We start from the raw sequence: 16,696 nt of genomic DNA on the forward strand, positions 1-16,696 counted from the left end.
TGTTGGACTGTTGGCTTGCTTTTAAAATAAGAGCTATTCACTGAAAATGACTACCTGTGACCCACCATAAAACAATATTTACATACATATAGTATACATCAATATTCACATTTTTGGGGGGTTCTTACTGATTTCAATAATCTGACAGTTAAGATGCACAAAAGTGTATGCACAAATAACTGGCCAATGTTTGGATCAACTGATGGTGGTCATTAAGAATCTGCAGCGTGTCTCAGATGTTAGACTAGTTTGCCAGCATGGAAGCAGTTTGTTGACAGTTGACCTTCGGAGCTGCCATAGGACAGGTGAGCTAAGGCTTGATATCCTTAAGGCAACCTGCACAGTCTGTACTTAATTCAGCCTCTCCTCTGGTGGTAGTGCTTTGCAACTGGCTGGGGTCAATGGCACATTGTCCTACTAACTGTCATACTTATAGTGAAGTCTCTTCTTCATAGACTTAGCATCTTGTTCTGTTACTGAATATATTACCTTCCCAATGTTTCTGGTCATTTCTATTCCTTTGTGTTGTGTGTCAAGCATATGTCATACTGTATAGGCTATAAGAGAATCAGCTTCCTGGATTTGTTGACTGAAAATTGTGTCTTGGGCTGTGCTTTATGCATTTCTGAGGCAAACAATCGAAAAAGCTTTTTTGTAAAGCTTTTTTGTGCCAAATACAATTGGTTAGTTTTGTTTCATAAATAGGAGCCATGCTCATAGCAATACAGTTATTGTTGCTGAGTGATGGACTTTAAAGGATTCATCATCATTTTGGGATTTTTCTGTTTACTAAGACATACCTAATTTGGATGTCCCAGGTTGTGTCATCTCACTTTTTTGTTTTTATCCAATCCAGATGTGCACAAGGATACACAGGCAACCCGTTGCTTGGACAGAAGTGTGTTTCTGGCAACAATGATGTCAATGGTACATGCTATGCTTTGTTACAGATTCATATTATTCCACCTAAATATGGTCTTGACTGTGATTGAAAAAACTAATGACGCTCTTCAACTATCTGCTTCAATATGCGCTTGTAGGTAACTGCTACCACTGTGACACAAGAGGAAGTGAAGGCTGTGACGGTGGCTCTTGTCGCTGCAAAGTAAGTACAATTCTGTCATTTTGTTTGTGCAATGTCTGCTCAGTACGTAGCATGAATTGGATGAAATTGCCCTGTGCATTACAATGCTGATCACCATCCTGCTATCCTATAGATGAACGTTGAAGACTCATCCTGCTCCAGGTGCAAGCCTGGAACCTTTCATCTTAGCCAACACAACAAAGATGGTTGCCTGTCCTGTTTCTGTATGGGTGTCACTCAGCAGTGCTCCAGCTCCAACTACTACAGAGACCTGGTGAGCAAAACAAGGGGTGGACTGGCACAAATAATCGGCCCAGGCATATTAACTTAGGCCCGCCGGCCCAGCCCGATTCCTGACCACCCTTGGTCCTACTTGTAGCTCTGTCACAGTTTGCTCTCTATATTGTAAACAGATTAATTGGCTGCTCCCTCTAAGTTGTGGGCTGGTCTCTTGTGGTAAAATGGAGGTAAATATTAATTGAATAGCACCACATCGGCCTCATAAGACAGATCTGCCCTGTATGCCAGATGTCCAGTCCAGCCCTGAGCAACACAATCTTAAAAAAGTCTGAGATAAGGCCTTGGTTCCCACTTCATTGTTCTGTGTTTATGGTTAAATTGTTACAGAAGAGCAAAGGTTTAATGTCAATCAAGTAGCATTTACTTCCAAAAGAATTGATGCACAGATCAAACCACCACACCAGAATCAAAATAGCCTGTCTACCATTTCTCAGGGAAATATCCAGCACTGTGGAAAAAGCAAGTTGCCTCATGGGAGAGGCCTCGCAAGGCAGTAAACTCTGTGGTTTTGTTGGTTTCCACCTTGGGAACAGCAACTCCTCTCTGTTTTCTATGGCCATGCAGCAGCAATTTTCTAAATGCTTGTGTGAGACCGCTTAATTTGATAAGAAAGCAGTTTGCACACTGAAAGTTTCTGAAATTAAAGCCTAGCTCCACACTTGACTTGACTAATGATTACTGTGCCCATTTTTTTCTTTCCAGTTCCAAGATTTGTATTTCACATCAGCTCCATTGTGTTCCTTCATGTACTCCTGCAGGTATCATCAACATTTTCTCCAGGGAACTTCCAGGGATTTGCGCTGGTGAACCGTCAACGCACAAACCGCATCTCCACCGGTTTCACAGTTGAGGTTTCCACTGAGGGGACTCAACTATCTTACAGCAACTTTGACTACCTCGGACAGGAGCCCCACTACTGGCAGCTTCCTGGGGTCTTCCAAGGAGACAAGGTCAGTAACCAAAGAGCTTGTGGGCAGTGAACCTAATGGTGCATCTGGAATTTGTAGACCTCTCATTCTCGTTACACTTTTCTTCCATCATCTGTCATTTCTACACGCAGCACTTAAATTATCTTTGTATGAATCTTTCTTTGACTTTTTTTCCCCCTCTTACCACTTATAGAAAGTTTCGTCTTTTACTCGTATGAAACGAGCAGAACAGGTATGAAAGTGTTACCCAGTGGTATAGCTATGGCTATACTGTGTGTATTTTGGCTGTACTGCATATGTTCTAAAAGAGCAGCATGGTATGTATCAAACTCCTAGTTCCTCATGTGTATTTTCAAGCATATATACATTTAGAAATGGAGTTTTGTAGTGCTTTTTCGATGCCATATTTAAGCAGGATGACATTTTTACAGCAAGTTGGCCTTAAATTTTGAAGGCTTGCTTCACATACTTCACATGACGTGGAAGCCAAGTAAATTAATGGAGCGCTTCTTACATTTTAACTTGGCTTGAATAACACTGGTGGGAAACCAATCCCAAATACTATCAATTCAGTGATAAGGAAAGGGATCAAAGCTTGCACTTTATCCACATCAATAGAATGACTCAGAGTTGCCAAAGGAGCAGTTAATGAAAAGTGCATCCATTTTGAACCGAATGGGTAAAGACATCCGCAAAGCTAAGAAACCCACTGAGGTACAGCCTGTCTTACAAATTGTTGTGACAAGAATGTGTAAAACATGATAAGGATCACAACGGGCTCTCATATTTATAAAGTCACAGCATTGACACATAAATTAGCTTGACAAGAAACTTGACATACAGTAAGTTAACAAGCAGTGTGTGCATCTGCATGACCTGGAAAAATAAACATGTTAGGAGTGAGGAAAATCTGTTAAATATTGTTGCTTGATGGCTGTAGAGCACTGACGGGAGGAAAGTGTACCAATATGTCTGACTTCAGCCATTCTAAGCAGCTCAGGTCTTATGCTATTCATAATCAGTGGCGTTCACACTCTGACAGTGCAGCCCTAGCCTGAAAGGTTGAACATGGGTTGAAAATGGAAAGGAAGACTGGTGATGAAAATGTCGATTTGAACTTTTGTGAGCTCTGGCTTTGATGTGGATAAATACTGTAACACCTCAAGACTTGCAACAGCACTTCAAAGAAATGGATGCGTTATTGGACCACAGTTAAAAACAGTCAAATGTGAATGTTCATGACCTAGCAAAACATTGCTGTTTCAAATCTACTCAATCTCAATGTTGGATTGAGAAGAGATCACCCCAGTCTGACTCATTTGTGTGCATGCAGCTTGACTACCACTAACATTCATGTCATATACATGGTGTGATAACGCTAACCCCCTGACCGGGTTACCTTGGCTGTTAGCATGGTTACGAATCCTTTGGATATCCCCACTTTATGCCTTCTTAGGGTGACGTCAGACAGCTGGATGATGAGGTCTGGGCGCTCCTCTCAAACTTTTCCCTTCAACAATTTCCACTCTCCTCTCGTGTTCCGACATCCTCCTCCTCTTCTTCATCCTCCTCTACTTCTTCACGATGGCCTTTGCGTAACCTGAGCCCGCTTCCTCGTCCATCTGGCATTAGAGCAGCCAGACCCCAATCGTACCCTTCAGGCCATGCGCCTCACATGCAGGTACTCTCTGCCAGAGATTGTAAGAGTGACATTGTTGATTCCTCCGCTTCCCCATCACCTTCCTCCTCTTCTTTTGGGTTGTGGTTTTGTTGCCGACCAACAGAGTGAGAACACGTTGAGCAAGACGACTGCTCGTGCTTCTGGAGTGGGCAGCAAGGTACAGGACAGCATCTTAACGGAATGTTGTGCATAACTTGAGCAAAGAAATACCGTAAATGATTTACAGACAAATAGAATAAGGAATAGATAAACTACTGTAACTGTGGCCTTGTGCTATCGTGAAGTACACCGTAACTTGACACTTAAAACAGCTTTGGTTTCACTGTCGTCTGTTTAAAGCCAGCCTCAGATGTCTTAAGATGTCATTTTCACATTACTGTGAGTGGAAGTTGTCAGACAGTGGGACAGTCGGCAGCACAATGGGTGATTTATGAGCGCCCTGGAGCATGTTACTTAGAAAGACTTCAACTGTATGCTCTGCATTCCTCCGCCGAGGCTTCCTCTTTGCCTGCTAGCCTCTCTCCATTTCTGTGGCTCATTTTCCTTTTCTTCCCTCACTTCTTGCCTCCCAGTACTCTCTGGTCTACAAAGGTTTCAGCTTGCACCAGGACGATCTGCTCTACTGGCAGCTCCCCACACAGTTCACAGGGGATAAGGTACTGTAACTGAAAACTTTGGGTCAACTCCCCCAGCTCCATGCTTCCCAGCACCCTTTGACCCCTATCCCACAATCCCAGTGCCCTTTCCTTCATCCCAGTCATCCGGGTTTCACATATGCATCTACTGTTTGAAAATGTTTTCTCTCACATTATTCTTTGTTGACAGTTCCTTTTCACATATTCCTCATGTTCCTACTCTTGAATTAAGCCTTATTGTCATGAATATTAAAAATATGCTATTAGATTTTGGGGGAATGGTTTTAATAATTTGATTACTGATTTTGTGGATCCCCACTTCATACTAAAAATAACAACTAAAAAAAGTTTTTTGTTAATGCTTATTTTTTCTGTTTTATAAAAGCAGTGTTACATTCAGCTCTAAAATTGTTTTTCTGAAGAAAAATAAAAGTACTGTAATGTTCTGATAGTAGTAAAGTAAGAGATGGATATGAAAGGGAAATGAACCACATATTTCAGGGTCTGACATTAATTAGTCTTTATAGGTGGTGGCCCAACAAGATTATTTCATATTTAGCATTTTTACTGTACAACAGTATACTGTTCATGTTTTGTTTTGTTTGTTTTTTATTATTATTTTATTTATGTTTAACATAAAGGCAGTGGTCCCCAAACCTTATAGCACAACTGACCATTTTCATGTAAATACATATTTCAGGATAGCATAAAACAAAAAAAAACAAATGAATCAACATATCACTCACCATTAGCTACCCTTCATCAAGCTAGTATGCAGTCCGACAAGTGTTATGTTATGTTGTTAGTGTGCGATGTCCTAAAACTTCTATGATGAATATAGTTCTTGTTAGCACACCGTTACTGTCCGCCTGTTATTGGGCATAATAATCTGCAGATGAAGCGTCACTTTGCATCGCTGCCCTTGTTCTATTCCGTGGTCCCGCTGGCGCTGGTATGAATCTATTAAGGCTAGCGGCGATCAGGCTAGCCGAAGCTACATGTGTCTAACCCCGATTCACGACCCTTTATTTAGTCAAATGTGTGCCTGTAGCGTTTTTTTTCTTCCTTGCATCGTCACCACATCCTTTTTCTGTCGCATTGTTTCGGTTTTAGTATTTCAATCCGAAAATGCACTTTTGGGCCATTTTCGGTGGCTGCGACTTATAAATTTAGACTGGCCTGGTTAGGCCAGTGTCCGAAGGGGGGTAGTGGCCCAATACAGCGGCTTATTAACCAGACAAACAAAGCACCACCATGAAACAATATCTTGATAAACTGTTCAGTTATTTAATGTGTTTCTGATTCAACTTGGCTTATTGTTGGGGAATATGCTGTAGTTTATTTCCATTTACGAGCACTTTGTAACCGAGCAAAATGTGTTCATTCTTGTTTAATGGTTTTAAGGTGGGCTCGTATGGTGGCAAACTGAAATACACAATCTCCTACGTGGCTGGTCCAAGAGGAACGCTACTCGAAGATGCCGATATACAGATTATTGTGAGTGCACTTCTTCTTACTCGTATGCAAAGTTTGGCAATATGTAGTTTTTCTTAAACCTTACTGATGTTCCTATAGGGTAATGACATCACTCTGGTCGCTAGACAATCCTGGCAAAGAAGGCAGCAAGGCAGCAGAGAGACTCAACAATTTGAGGTTGTCTTCACTGAGGTAAGAAAAACAGCCTACAGACGATAAGCTGCAGTGAAAGTGGCGGAATTGCCCATTACTATCTCACTGTTTTGCATCTGATTATAACATTTGAAACATAAAGCATACAGTGGATTATTGTGGTGATATTGATCATTTGGCCACACAGATAGTTCATACGAATGTCAATGATATGACGTCATCACACATCATTTTAGCTTAAACAAAGTGAAAAGTTGCCACTTACCAATTTCTGTCCTTTGTCATTTCCAGGACCACTGGCGTCGTCCTGATGGCATGCCCGCCACACGAGAGCACTTGCTGATGGTTCTGGCTGACCTGGATGACATCCTGATCCGAGCATCCTACTACACTGAGATGCGCTCATCCAGTATATCAGACATCAGCATGGAAGTGTCCGTGCCCAACTACAGCGGCCTGGCGCAGGCCCTGGAGGTGGAGCAGTGCCGCTGCCCACCTGGATACCAGGGTCTTTCCTGCCAGGTTCATTGTCCTTGTTTTTCTCACTTCAATTAACCCGTGGAAGATGCTGACTTTGTTTGAGTGCTCCATCATCTAAATCTACTTCAGGACTGTGCACCCGGATACACGCGCACCGGTGGAGGCTTGTACCTGGGTCACTGCGAGCTGTGTGAGTGCAACGGCCACTCAGACTCCTGCCACCCCGAGACTGGCATCTGCACAGTAGGAAACAGAAAATGACCAAAATGAGTTGTGAAGATGTGATGGATGCATATCAAAAATGTTTTTCTTTCCAGAACTGTCTGCACAACACTCAGGGTGAGCTCTGTGAGCAGTGTGCATCCGGTTTCTTCGGTGACCCCACTGTTGGCACACCAGAGGACTGCCAACCCTGCGCCTGCCCTCACACTGACCCGGACAACCAGTGAGTTCTGGCACAGATGTCTGGACTGCGCATTCCTCTTCTAGTTATAGCTATTTATAGCTTAAGTACTGCTCACATGTTCATGTTGACAGCACATTTGACCTTTTTGAGAAATCTGGAGGGTCTGCGCCTACTGTAGGATACTTCCTTCTAAATCAAATACTGTCTCACTCCAACTATCTCGGTTCCTCTTTTAGGAAATCCACATTTTCTTTCTGCTGCAAAACATTTTGGCCTATGTTTTATGAGCAGGATGAATGAGCTCATCCAGGAACAGAAACTCAAAACACAGTATTTAAATACAGTACTGTACAATATTGTGGAAAATCTGTGGTGACCATTCGTTGTTTTTTTTAGTAATAAACAAAAACAAAATAAAAATATATCCATCTCAAATTCAAGCACAGAAACCAACAGCTTCCATTTATCACAGGTTTTTGTGACCTCCTGTCATACTTTCACTTTACTTGCTTTCTTTACTGTCCACATGACTGTTGTGAAAAAGTCACTAAAACAAGAAAGTGAGTGAAGGCCTGAAACTTGTTTGCTTTTTACTTTAATATCTGTCTTATGTACTTTTAGATAGTAGAATAAAAAAGCACAATTTAAGAGTAATAGTTGCAGCATGTGAAAAATCCTGTGGAGAGATTTTTCGGCACATCTCTAGAATCATCTTCTTTTTGTAGAGGTTTTGCAGTCCATTCAGCTTCTTGTTTCTTACAGGTTCTCTCCAACCTGTGAGAGTTTAGGAAATGGAGGCTACCAATGTACTGCATGTCAGCCTGGATACACAGGACAGTACTGTGAGCGGTAAGTATTCTTTTCCAACACTTATGGTAACTGGGCTGAACTTATATACTGTAGTGCTTTATACACCATTTAACAACATGATTACTTCAGTGCACTGTGTAGATTCTCAGTCATACAGTTCTCGGTAATCTGCAAAAGCTGAATTGAGGCAACTGGATCATCTTACTTTTTAACAACCAAGAAGTGTCCAGTGTCCAGAATATTCTAATTTGATGATATATGGGTGTTCCATTGTTAACTTGGTCTGATATTCCCATCAACAGATGTGCTCCTGGTTATGTCGGCAACCCACAGGAGAGACAGAAGTGTCACCCTTATGATGGTGAGATGAGACGCACCAGGCACATTACATTCTATTGAGAATCAAATTCAATGTAAAAGTCGAGAAAGTCTTAACATATAGATAATGGTTACATCATTATATTACATACATCTTAGCTCGCTTGCCATGTATATTTTTATTTGACTGTAACTTTAGATTGAACATCAAGCAAAACATTTCGTTTGTGCTGGAGCTGTGACAAACTTAATGCTCTTCTCAGAGAGCAATTTCTCCTAAATCTGTTTTGGCCTCTCTGCAGCTGCAGCATCGTTGGTGGTGAGGGTGTATCCAGATAGGGTCCTGACAACCCAGGGCGGCTCAGTCACCCTGCGCTGTCAGGTGTCTGTTTCGACTCCACACTACATCTACTGGTCCAGAGAGGACGGGCGGCCCATCTCAGGCAGTGCTGACCGACGCAGACAAGGTGCAATTGCTTGAACTTGTACTGTATGACATTGAGATATTAAAGAATCAACATTTCTTACATAATTGATGTTTTTCACCTTTATACAGGAGCAGAATTGTATTTCTCTAATGTCCAACAAAGTGATGCCGGTGTTTACATCTGTACCTGCCGGGACCAGCACAGCACCAACAGGAGCCGTGCTGAAATTGTTGTTACAAGTGTGTATGAGTCGTGTTGCCATGAGATGCTTCCTGTATACTACAACATGCACTGATCACCAGTCACCTGAGAGATTACAGTATTTGTCTTCTTTTAGATTATCTTCTATGCCACTGCTAAAATGTTTTTACACAACTAAAGCTCCAGTGTTAGATTAACACTAAGAGTGTTAAATCTAACACTAGAAAAGTGTTGATATATGTCCACACCAATTTTTCAAAGTGTTACTTTTTTCACACTTAACCAGTGTTACTCTAACATTGTATGGTGTTAAAAATCGACACTGGTAAACACTGAGTAGTGTTAAAAGTAATCTACACTACTGTCAGTGTTAAACATTTAATTCTGCCAAACCACTTAATTCTTGCATTTAAACACTGATGAGTTTATTGCATTAGTGTCAGTGTAAAAAAATGTACTCACACTGTACTCTAGTAAATGGTACTTCATTTATATAGTGTTTTTCCTCCTTACAAGGCCCTCTAAACGCTTTACATTTTGACTACCAATGATTCGATCCGTATCACGATTCATAGGTCACGATTCGATTTGATACCGATTAATCCAGACACAAATCTCTAAATCGATTATTGCGATATATTTTTTTACTGACATTTAGAAAATACTAATCCGGAAAGATTTGTATGAAAATTTATTTATTTATATATACATATTTATAACTTCAGGCTTATAACTGTGAGCCACTGTATTTAACAAACAGGTTGCAATCTGTTTCATGTTTGTACAGCATTTAAATAAAAATATTAAGGCTTAATGTTCCATTAAGTTCTTACATGCTTAAAACCCTAAGTAAGACGTTGAATATTATATAAATATCAATTCGGCCGCATATTGAATCGATACGAGAATTGTGCGCTGTAATTTCGCGATATATTGTATTGCCGAATCTATTTTTTTTAACACCCCTCCTAATAACACAGCATGAAGTTTCTCCTTTACCGGAAATTGAAGTATGGTCAATTTAACACTCATGGTAGTGCTATTCAACTTACACCCATCATCCATCTTATCACTCAAGAAAATTTACTCTGACAGTGTAACTTTTTATCCTAACAGTGTTAAAATAACTCTGCTTACTGCATATTTGATGGAACACGGGAAATTTAACACTGACCGATTTGCTGTGTAGTGTTCTTCCTTGAATTACCCACTCAACATTTTTTCCTTTATTCAGGTGTCCCAACCAAAGCCATTGAGGTGACAGTTGAGGAACCCAAAGCTCAAACAATCAGGGTTGGTTCGACTGTAAACTTCATCTGTACGGCAAAGAGCAAGGTAATAATGACCACCGCTTTTGCACCTTTTTATCTGAATCTCAGTGAAGACTGATTCAGATAATGGCAAGCATTTGTTTGTCATTGCAAGTGCCTTGAAGTTTTGTGTTTCTTTTCAGTCGCCAGCCTACACGCTGGTGTGGACCCGGCAGGGTAACGGGAAGCTTCCCAACCGGGCTATGGACTTCAACGGCATCCTGACCATTCAGAACATCCAGCCGGAGGACGCGGGCGTGTACGTCTGCACGGGCTCCAACATGTACGCTATGGACGAGGGCAATGCCATCCTCTATGTGCCAGGTTTGTGATCCTTGGCACCGTTAGCATCCTCCACCATCCAATCAGCTCTGACTCCCGCACCCCTCCTTCCTGCCTCAGCTTGAAATGGCGCATGCTTCTCTGCTTTTTGTGCTCTGTGAACACTTGGCTGGCGACTGGCTAACAACATCGTAAGCTTGCAGCCCTAACTTTCAATAGTTTTGCATTTTGCTCTCAACATTTTCTCATATAATCACGGTCAGTCCAACATTTTTTTTATTCTTGCTGGTGCAACTTTGTCTGATGAAAGGAACTTCCTGCTCTATCTGCAGGGATACAGCTTGTGGGTTTTTCAAATTCAAACTTTGGACAAGACATTTATTGAATTGTGGGATCAATGATAATGCAGTTTGACAAATGACTAATGGGCACTCACTCACTCTTGACTGAGTGCTCCTTTACAGTACTTAACCAATTCTCTACTTCTTTTCCATGTGGGTTGAATAAATCGGTGGTGGTTCATTTGCTTATTGATGGCTAGTTGCTGATTCCTATGGCTTGAGATTTTACTATCAGGGTGTTGAATCCTTAAACTTTGGGCTCTTGGTTTCCTACCTGCCAGAGCTGTATAGTGTAATGGTGAGGAGGAATGTGGAGGCCCAACACATGTTTTAGGGACTCAGACGATCAAAGGACTTCTTCAAGAAGCAGCTGAAAGACACCCAATATTCCTTCATCAATTAGTTGTGATCTCAAATAATGCAGGCCACGGATGCTCGTGAGCCAAACGGTGCTGTCCGCCATGCAGTTGGCAAAACCTTTGTTGTTGTTATAATGTTCCTGTAATCATCTTTGTTTGTTGTTGAGTGACGGCACAAGTTGCATTTATGGCACATTGATCAGTTGTTTGTTTCATGTCTGACTTGAGATTCAGAAGAACCATTAAAACAACGATGGTATTATAATCTTCAAGGTTGTTGACACATCTATGACTGAAATGTTGTAGTGAAATGTTTCCATGTGGCAAATGTAACGACCCACCATGTAAGATTTATTATGCTTCGTTTTAGCCCATACGCTTTTATTTGCATCACTTTGTTTGTCCATGCTCCCTGATGCTTTGGCTGTCATAAAGTTTGCAAATACACCAAGAATTACTTCTATAAACGCATTTTAAATTTTTCCTTTTTTTTTAAGATGTCACATGTAACGTCCACATGCTAAATTGTTTATGTTTGAATTTGTAATATTTATGGTGACTGTGAAAATATTTGGTGGAAATTCCAATATGAATTAAAGTGATGGTAAGGACATTTTTCCACAGCTTGTAATTGTTTTTATCAGAATTGCAAAGTGACCACAAGCTGTATGTATTTAACAGCTGTCATATAACACAATATTTCTTTGTATGTGTCTGAAATGGCTCGTTGTGACTAACCTGCATGAGTGGCCATGCTACCGACCCGCATATTCATCCCATCGTCATTCACTGTGAGTTTTTGTGTGTGTCTTGAAGCATTGTGAGAAATGTTTTGATTGTCATACCACTTTGACTATTAATCAAATTTTCAAATGGTATTTTACTTTTATTTTACAATTTTACCCATTGGCCACTGGCCATTGATTAGACAAGCCTGATGCAACTCGAATCAACACACAGAGTTTACTTCAATTTTCAATATACGGGTGCGTCAGAGGTAAGTGGATATAAGACACCAAAATTCACTAGCCAGATGGCATGGAACTTTTAAACAAATCCTTTCTCTCTCTCTCTCCCTCTCTCTCTCTCTCTCTCTCTCTCTCTCTCTCTCTCTCTCTCTCTCCCTCTCTCTCTCTCTCTCTCTCTCTCTCTCTCTCTCTCTCTCTCTCTCTCTCTCTCTCTCTCTCTCTCTCTCTCTCTCTCTCTCTATATATATATATATATATATATAGCCATCTGGCTAGTTAATTTTGGTGTCTATATATATATATATATATATATTTATAATTTGTTTATTATAGTTACATTGTGTTCTTCCACAACCCTCCATTTATATTTACAGAAAGTAGAACTGCTCTAATTTTCTTTTGAATGCACCTTTCCTATTTGTACAGCATACCAGGAACTCCCAAAGTCTACCTGACTCGTTCCTGTCAGTTCAGTTCAATACTTCCATAGCATTTTGACATTTATGTTTGGCCTCACACTGGAGAATGTCTCAAGCAGAGACAAGAGGTAAACGAGTCCCAAAAACTGACCTATCAGTTTACCTGTCCACCCCCACCCTCCCTCTACCTCCCCCATCTCTAGAGGCCTCACAGACACAGATGTTTTACACAGCCTATGAAATGTTTGAAGGACACAGGAAGCGTAAGTCAGCATGGGCATGGTTTTTCGCGCTCTTCGGAAGAACACCTGTCGCCTCTCACATCTCTCCGCATCTGCATGCGCTCATCTTCCCGATGATGTCGTTTTTGGCCTGGTAGGGCTCATGTACAATCAACTGCGCTCATTGTTCGAGTCCGTAACATGTTCTCGATTGTACATGAGCATTACTGGCTCTCTCCTTATGGGGCTCTATCCCTGCAGGGAATTTTACACATTCAGCCTTACAGACAACTCCTCGTGAATGTTGAGTGCACTTTCATTTACTGAGTGAGGTTTTAATGGGAAGCCTCTGAAAACAAATTGAAAGTAATGCAAACAGAGCTGCAACCCATTGAACATAAAGTATAGAAAATGTAAGCATATTTTATATGTATGACGACAGCGGACCCCTGAAACAAGCATAATCCATCCGATGCTCTTTTTTTCAAATAAATGTTCTCCATTAGATGATGGGAAATTGGGGTATCTTTGCTAGCATAACATGTACAAACTGCAGAAGTGTTGTTTTTACAATGAGTAACATTATGGCACAAACTACTTATGATATTACTGGTGAAACAAAATTAATAGTTTCTATTGTACATTCACTATGATTAGCATTTTTAAATGAGTTTACAAATCAGTAAATTGTTTACCGTGAAGTTTGTTCCAAGGGTCCACACCAAATATAATCACTATTAAAGCCAATATGAACACACTAAGCAGCAGTGTCTCCACATTCAAACTTTGGAGGTGTCCCGTCTTCTTTTTTTCTCTCCTCTTTCCTTCATCTTGTCAAGAAACATGCTGAGCTGGTAAACTGGTCTCATCTGGGCTTCAAACATCATACTGTGCTTAATACATCCCATTACAAACTCTTTGCAATGTGCAGATGTAGCCTATGAATTTTGGGGTTACACACTCTAAAAAATAAAGTGTTGAACCAATATAAGATTACAAATTGAATTGTTGACCAACTTAAAAAAAAATTAAAAATAAAAATTCAATTGGTAACACATGATTGAATTGTTAGTCCAAAGTGAATATATAAATTTTTATTAATTAAACTTAATATTTTGGATTGGAGTCACTTTGGATTAACTTAATTCAGGTGAATTATATTAAGTTTAATGAACTCATAATTAATTAAACTTAAAATATTCACTTTGGACTAACTCAATTTAATGAAATATGTTTTTTAAGTTGGGCAACAATTCAATATGTAATCTTAAATTGGTTCAACAATTCTCTTTTTAGAGTGCAGATGGAAATCAAATGGTACTGCACGAGACAGAAAAAGGTGGACATTTATTTTCTTAAGTGATTTCTCAAGCTCTAAGAAGGCCTTTTTTTCAAAGGGAAGAATGAGTATTACTATAATCAACAGAGATAAATTGTTGAGTGTACTGTAGGGCTGTGGAGAGTCCTCACTCAAGTATCTAGATAGAATAACATAACAACTCTTGGTTATTTGTAGTGTTGTTCCGATACCGTTTTTTGGGCCTCAATACCGATTCCGATACCCAGCTTTGCAGTATCGGCCGATACCGTCCCAAGGTTATTTTAGTTAACTAAAACTAACAAAAAAACTAAAACTAAAATAAATTTAAAAAACAATTTCGTTAACGAAATAAAATTAAAACAAAAAGCTTTTTAGAATAACAAAACATAAGTGAAACTACATTTTATGTTTACAAAACGAACTAAAACTAACTATAATTATAGCAAAAATGTCCTTCGTTTTAGTCTTTGGTAATGAACTTAATATTTTATTACCAGAATAAGGACATTTGATAGCGTGTCACACAAAAGTGACATCATCTTGCAGCAGCCAATAGAAAAGCATCTTCAGATGATGTTGCTCCCATGGTGTTTTTTAAAAATTGCGCACAAGTAATACAAACTTAAAAAAAAAAAAAACTAAAACTAATAATGAAACTAACTAAAACTAAGCATTTATGAAATAACTAAAACGACTAAAAAATAACAGAAACACCCTGAAATCTAATTAAAACTAACTACATTTAAAAAACAAAGCACAAAACGAAATAAAAACTAACTAAAATGAAAAATTCCAAAACTATAATAACCCTGTACTATACCGATACCGAAGTTGTTGTTTTTTTCTCAACATGAAAAAGCTGTCCTGCCATTGGTTCAGAGCAATCAAGGGCCAATAGGATATGTTACCTCGGCATGCAGTGAACATGGCACACATCAGTGAATGTCGTGCATGAGCAAGACACAAGATGCTGCATCCAAAGTCCTATATTAGCGTCAGATTGAATGGTATCGGCATGTTACTTGTTAGTACTCACCGATACCACTGTTTTAATGCAGTATTGAGGCCTCTGCCGATACCATTATCGGTATCGGAACAACACTAGTTATTTGCCCTATTTTCATTTAAGACTTGAAAGGCTGTGTTATTTTTTTTACTAGATTTTTGGCTGTAACCCCAAAGCTGCTAATGAAGTTTAAACACAATGATGGAAAAAAAGAGACCATTTGTTGGCAAAATAACTAAATACACTCAAAACTGTTTCGGTCATCCCAACACCTTTACCTTCCTATCAATATGATGGAGTCTCTCAAGACTGTTGATGTGCGTAAGGTCAGAGTGTTACAGTTTCAGAAGTCCCAGAGCTTTTCAGCTGGCCTGCATATAACTGCCCCAGTCCTGCTGAAAGGATCCTTTCTTTTGCTTTGGCGGCTTCCAGGATTGCAGCCTGCCAAACTCTTACAAGCAGCAATATGCTCGGAGGCCACGCCAATGGCTCCATGCCACTTTCCTTCTCCTTCATCAACTCTGCAGAGCAAGCCTACCAGAAGTGCCTGCACAGAACTCTATCGCTAATTCCATCAATTGCCGTTCTGACAGTTTTGTTTTTTGTAGCTGCAGAGGGGGCCCAGCCTGTGGCTACCATCAGCCCTTCCACGCTGACTGTCCAGCAGGGCAAGGGGGCCGAGTTTCGCTGTTCAGTGACCGGCAACCCGAAACCTGCCGTTGAATGGATCGGTACGACCGGTTAGGCCGCCAGTTAAATTGTTGTGTTCCCGCTGGAGTATTGACAGGATGTATTTGGGATTTTTACAGGGGGTCCCGGGAACAGAATGAGTCCCCGGGCAGTAATAAGAGGCAACGTGTTGACCTTTACAGCAGCCGACCAGGCAGATGAGGGGGAATACGCCTGCAAAGCTCTGAACACCCACGGCGAGCACACAGCACGAGTTTCCCTTTTTGTCACAAGTATGCGCTCACTATCTTCATATGTGACACTCTCACTACAGTACTTCCATAGAAACATCTTTGTCATAAGAAGTCTTTAACTCATTCACTGCCATTGACGGCTATAGACGTCAAAAATTCATTTCAACAATTTCTATTAGTTTTCCCCACTTTTGTTAACAAGAGTATGAAAACCTAGAAAAAAAATTATTGGACATTTAGAACAGATATAAAATGTGTGATTAATTGTGAGTCTATTGAAGTCATGCGATTAATTACAATTAAACAATTTAATCGCCTGACGCCCCTAATTTTTAATAATCTTTTCTTTAAGAAAAAAAAAAAGATTATTAAAAACAAAATGTCTAGGTTTTTATACTCTCGTTAACAAAATTGGGAAAAAAATGTTAAACCAATAGAAATAGTTAAAAATGAATTTTTTACGTTTACAGGCAGGAATGAGTTAATAAGCACACTTCTTGGAGTCTGTATTTTCAAGTTATATTAAATTAATAAAAAATAATCTCTAGATGTAATTTTATAAACGTTTTAATGCTTTTTTCCCCCACAGCAGTCATTTTGGCATTTTTGCACGTCATTAAATTAGGGTGACCAGGCGTCCAATCA

The 16,696-nt window shown here is 40.0% G+C and overlaps 1 protein-coding gene across 9 annotated transcripts in view; it reads left to right on the forward strand.

Annotated features, from left to right (window-relative positions):
* Positions 1 to 16,696, forward strand: part of hspg2 (heparan sulfate proteoglycan 2) — a 90,944-nt gene that overhangs the window by 51,677 nt on the left and 22,571 nt on the right. For 6 of the 9 annotated variants that reach the window (XM_086067326.1, XM_086067328.1, XM_086067329.1 and 3 more), the window contains 22 exons: positions 857 to 927; positions 1,041 to 1,105; positions 1,218 to 1,358; positions 2,143 to 2,334; positions 2,507 to 2,545; positions 3,770 to 3,994; positions 4,098 to 4,151; positions 4,567 to 4,650; positions 6,034 to 6,126; positions 6,205 to 6,297; positions 6,550 to 6,780; positions 6,868 to 6,981; positions 7,056 to 7,183; positions 7,907 to 7,993; positions 8,257 to 8,315; positions 8,575 to 8,739; positions 8,829 to 8,939; positions 10,136 to 10,236; positions 10,355 to 10,535; positions 12,784 to 12,843; positions 15,737 to 15,859; positions 15,938 to 16,090. In XM_086067326.1, coding sequence (XP_085923452.1) covers positions 857 to 927; positions 1,041 to 1,105; positions 1,218 to 1,358; positions 2,143 to 2,334; positions 2,507 to 2,545; positions 3,770 to 3,994; positions 4,098 to 4,151; positions 4,567 to 4,650; positions 6,034 to 6,126; positions 6,205 to 6,297; positions 6,550 to 6,780; positions 6,868 to 6,981; positions 7,056 to 7,183; positions 7,907 to 7,993; positions 8,257 to 8,315; positions 8,575 to 8,739; positions 8,829 to 8,939; positions 10,136 to 10,236; positions 10,355 to 10,535; positions 12,784 to 12,843; positions 15,737 to 15,859; positions 15,938 to 16,090 — 2,570 coding nt within the window. The remainder of the gene's footprint in view (positions 1 to 856; positions 928 to 1,040; positions 1,106 to 1,217; positions 1,359 to 2,142; positions 2,335 to 2,506; positions 2,546 to 3,769; positions 3,995 to 4,097; positions 4,152 to 4,566; positions 4,651 to 6,033; positions 6,127 to 6,204; positions 6,298 to 6,549; positions 6,781 to 6,867; positions 6,982 to 7,055; positions 7,184 to 7,906; positions 7,994 to 8,256; positions 8,316 to 8,574; positions 8,740 to 8,828; positions 8,940 to 10,135; positions 10,237 to 10,354; positions 10,536 to 12,783; positions 12,844 to 15,736; positions 15,860 to 15,937; positions 16,091 to 16,696) is intronic. The other 3 variants (XM_086067332.1, XM_086067334.1, XM_086067330.1) reach the window with 2 other exon arrangements.

Source organism: Leptonotus elevatus, chromosome 2 (assembly GCF_054856555.1).
Source record: "Leptonotus elevatus isolate MCC_2025b chromosome 2, RoL_Lele_1.0, whole genome shotgun sequence".
Taxonomy (NCBI): domain Eukaryota; kingdom Metazoa; phylum Chordata; class Actinopteri; order Syngnathiformes; family Syngnathidae; genus Leptonotus; species Leptonotus elevatus.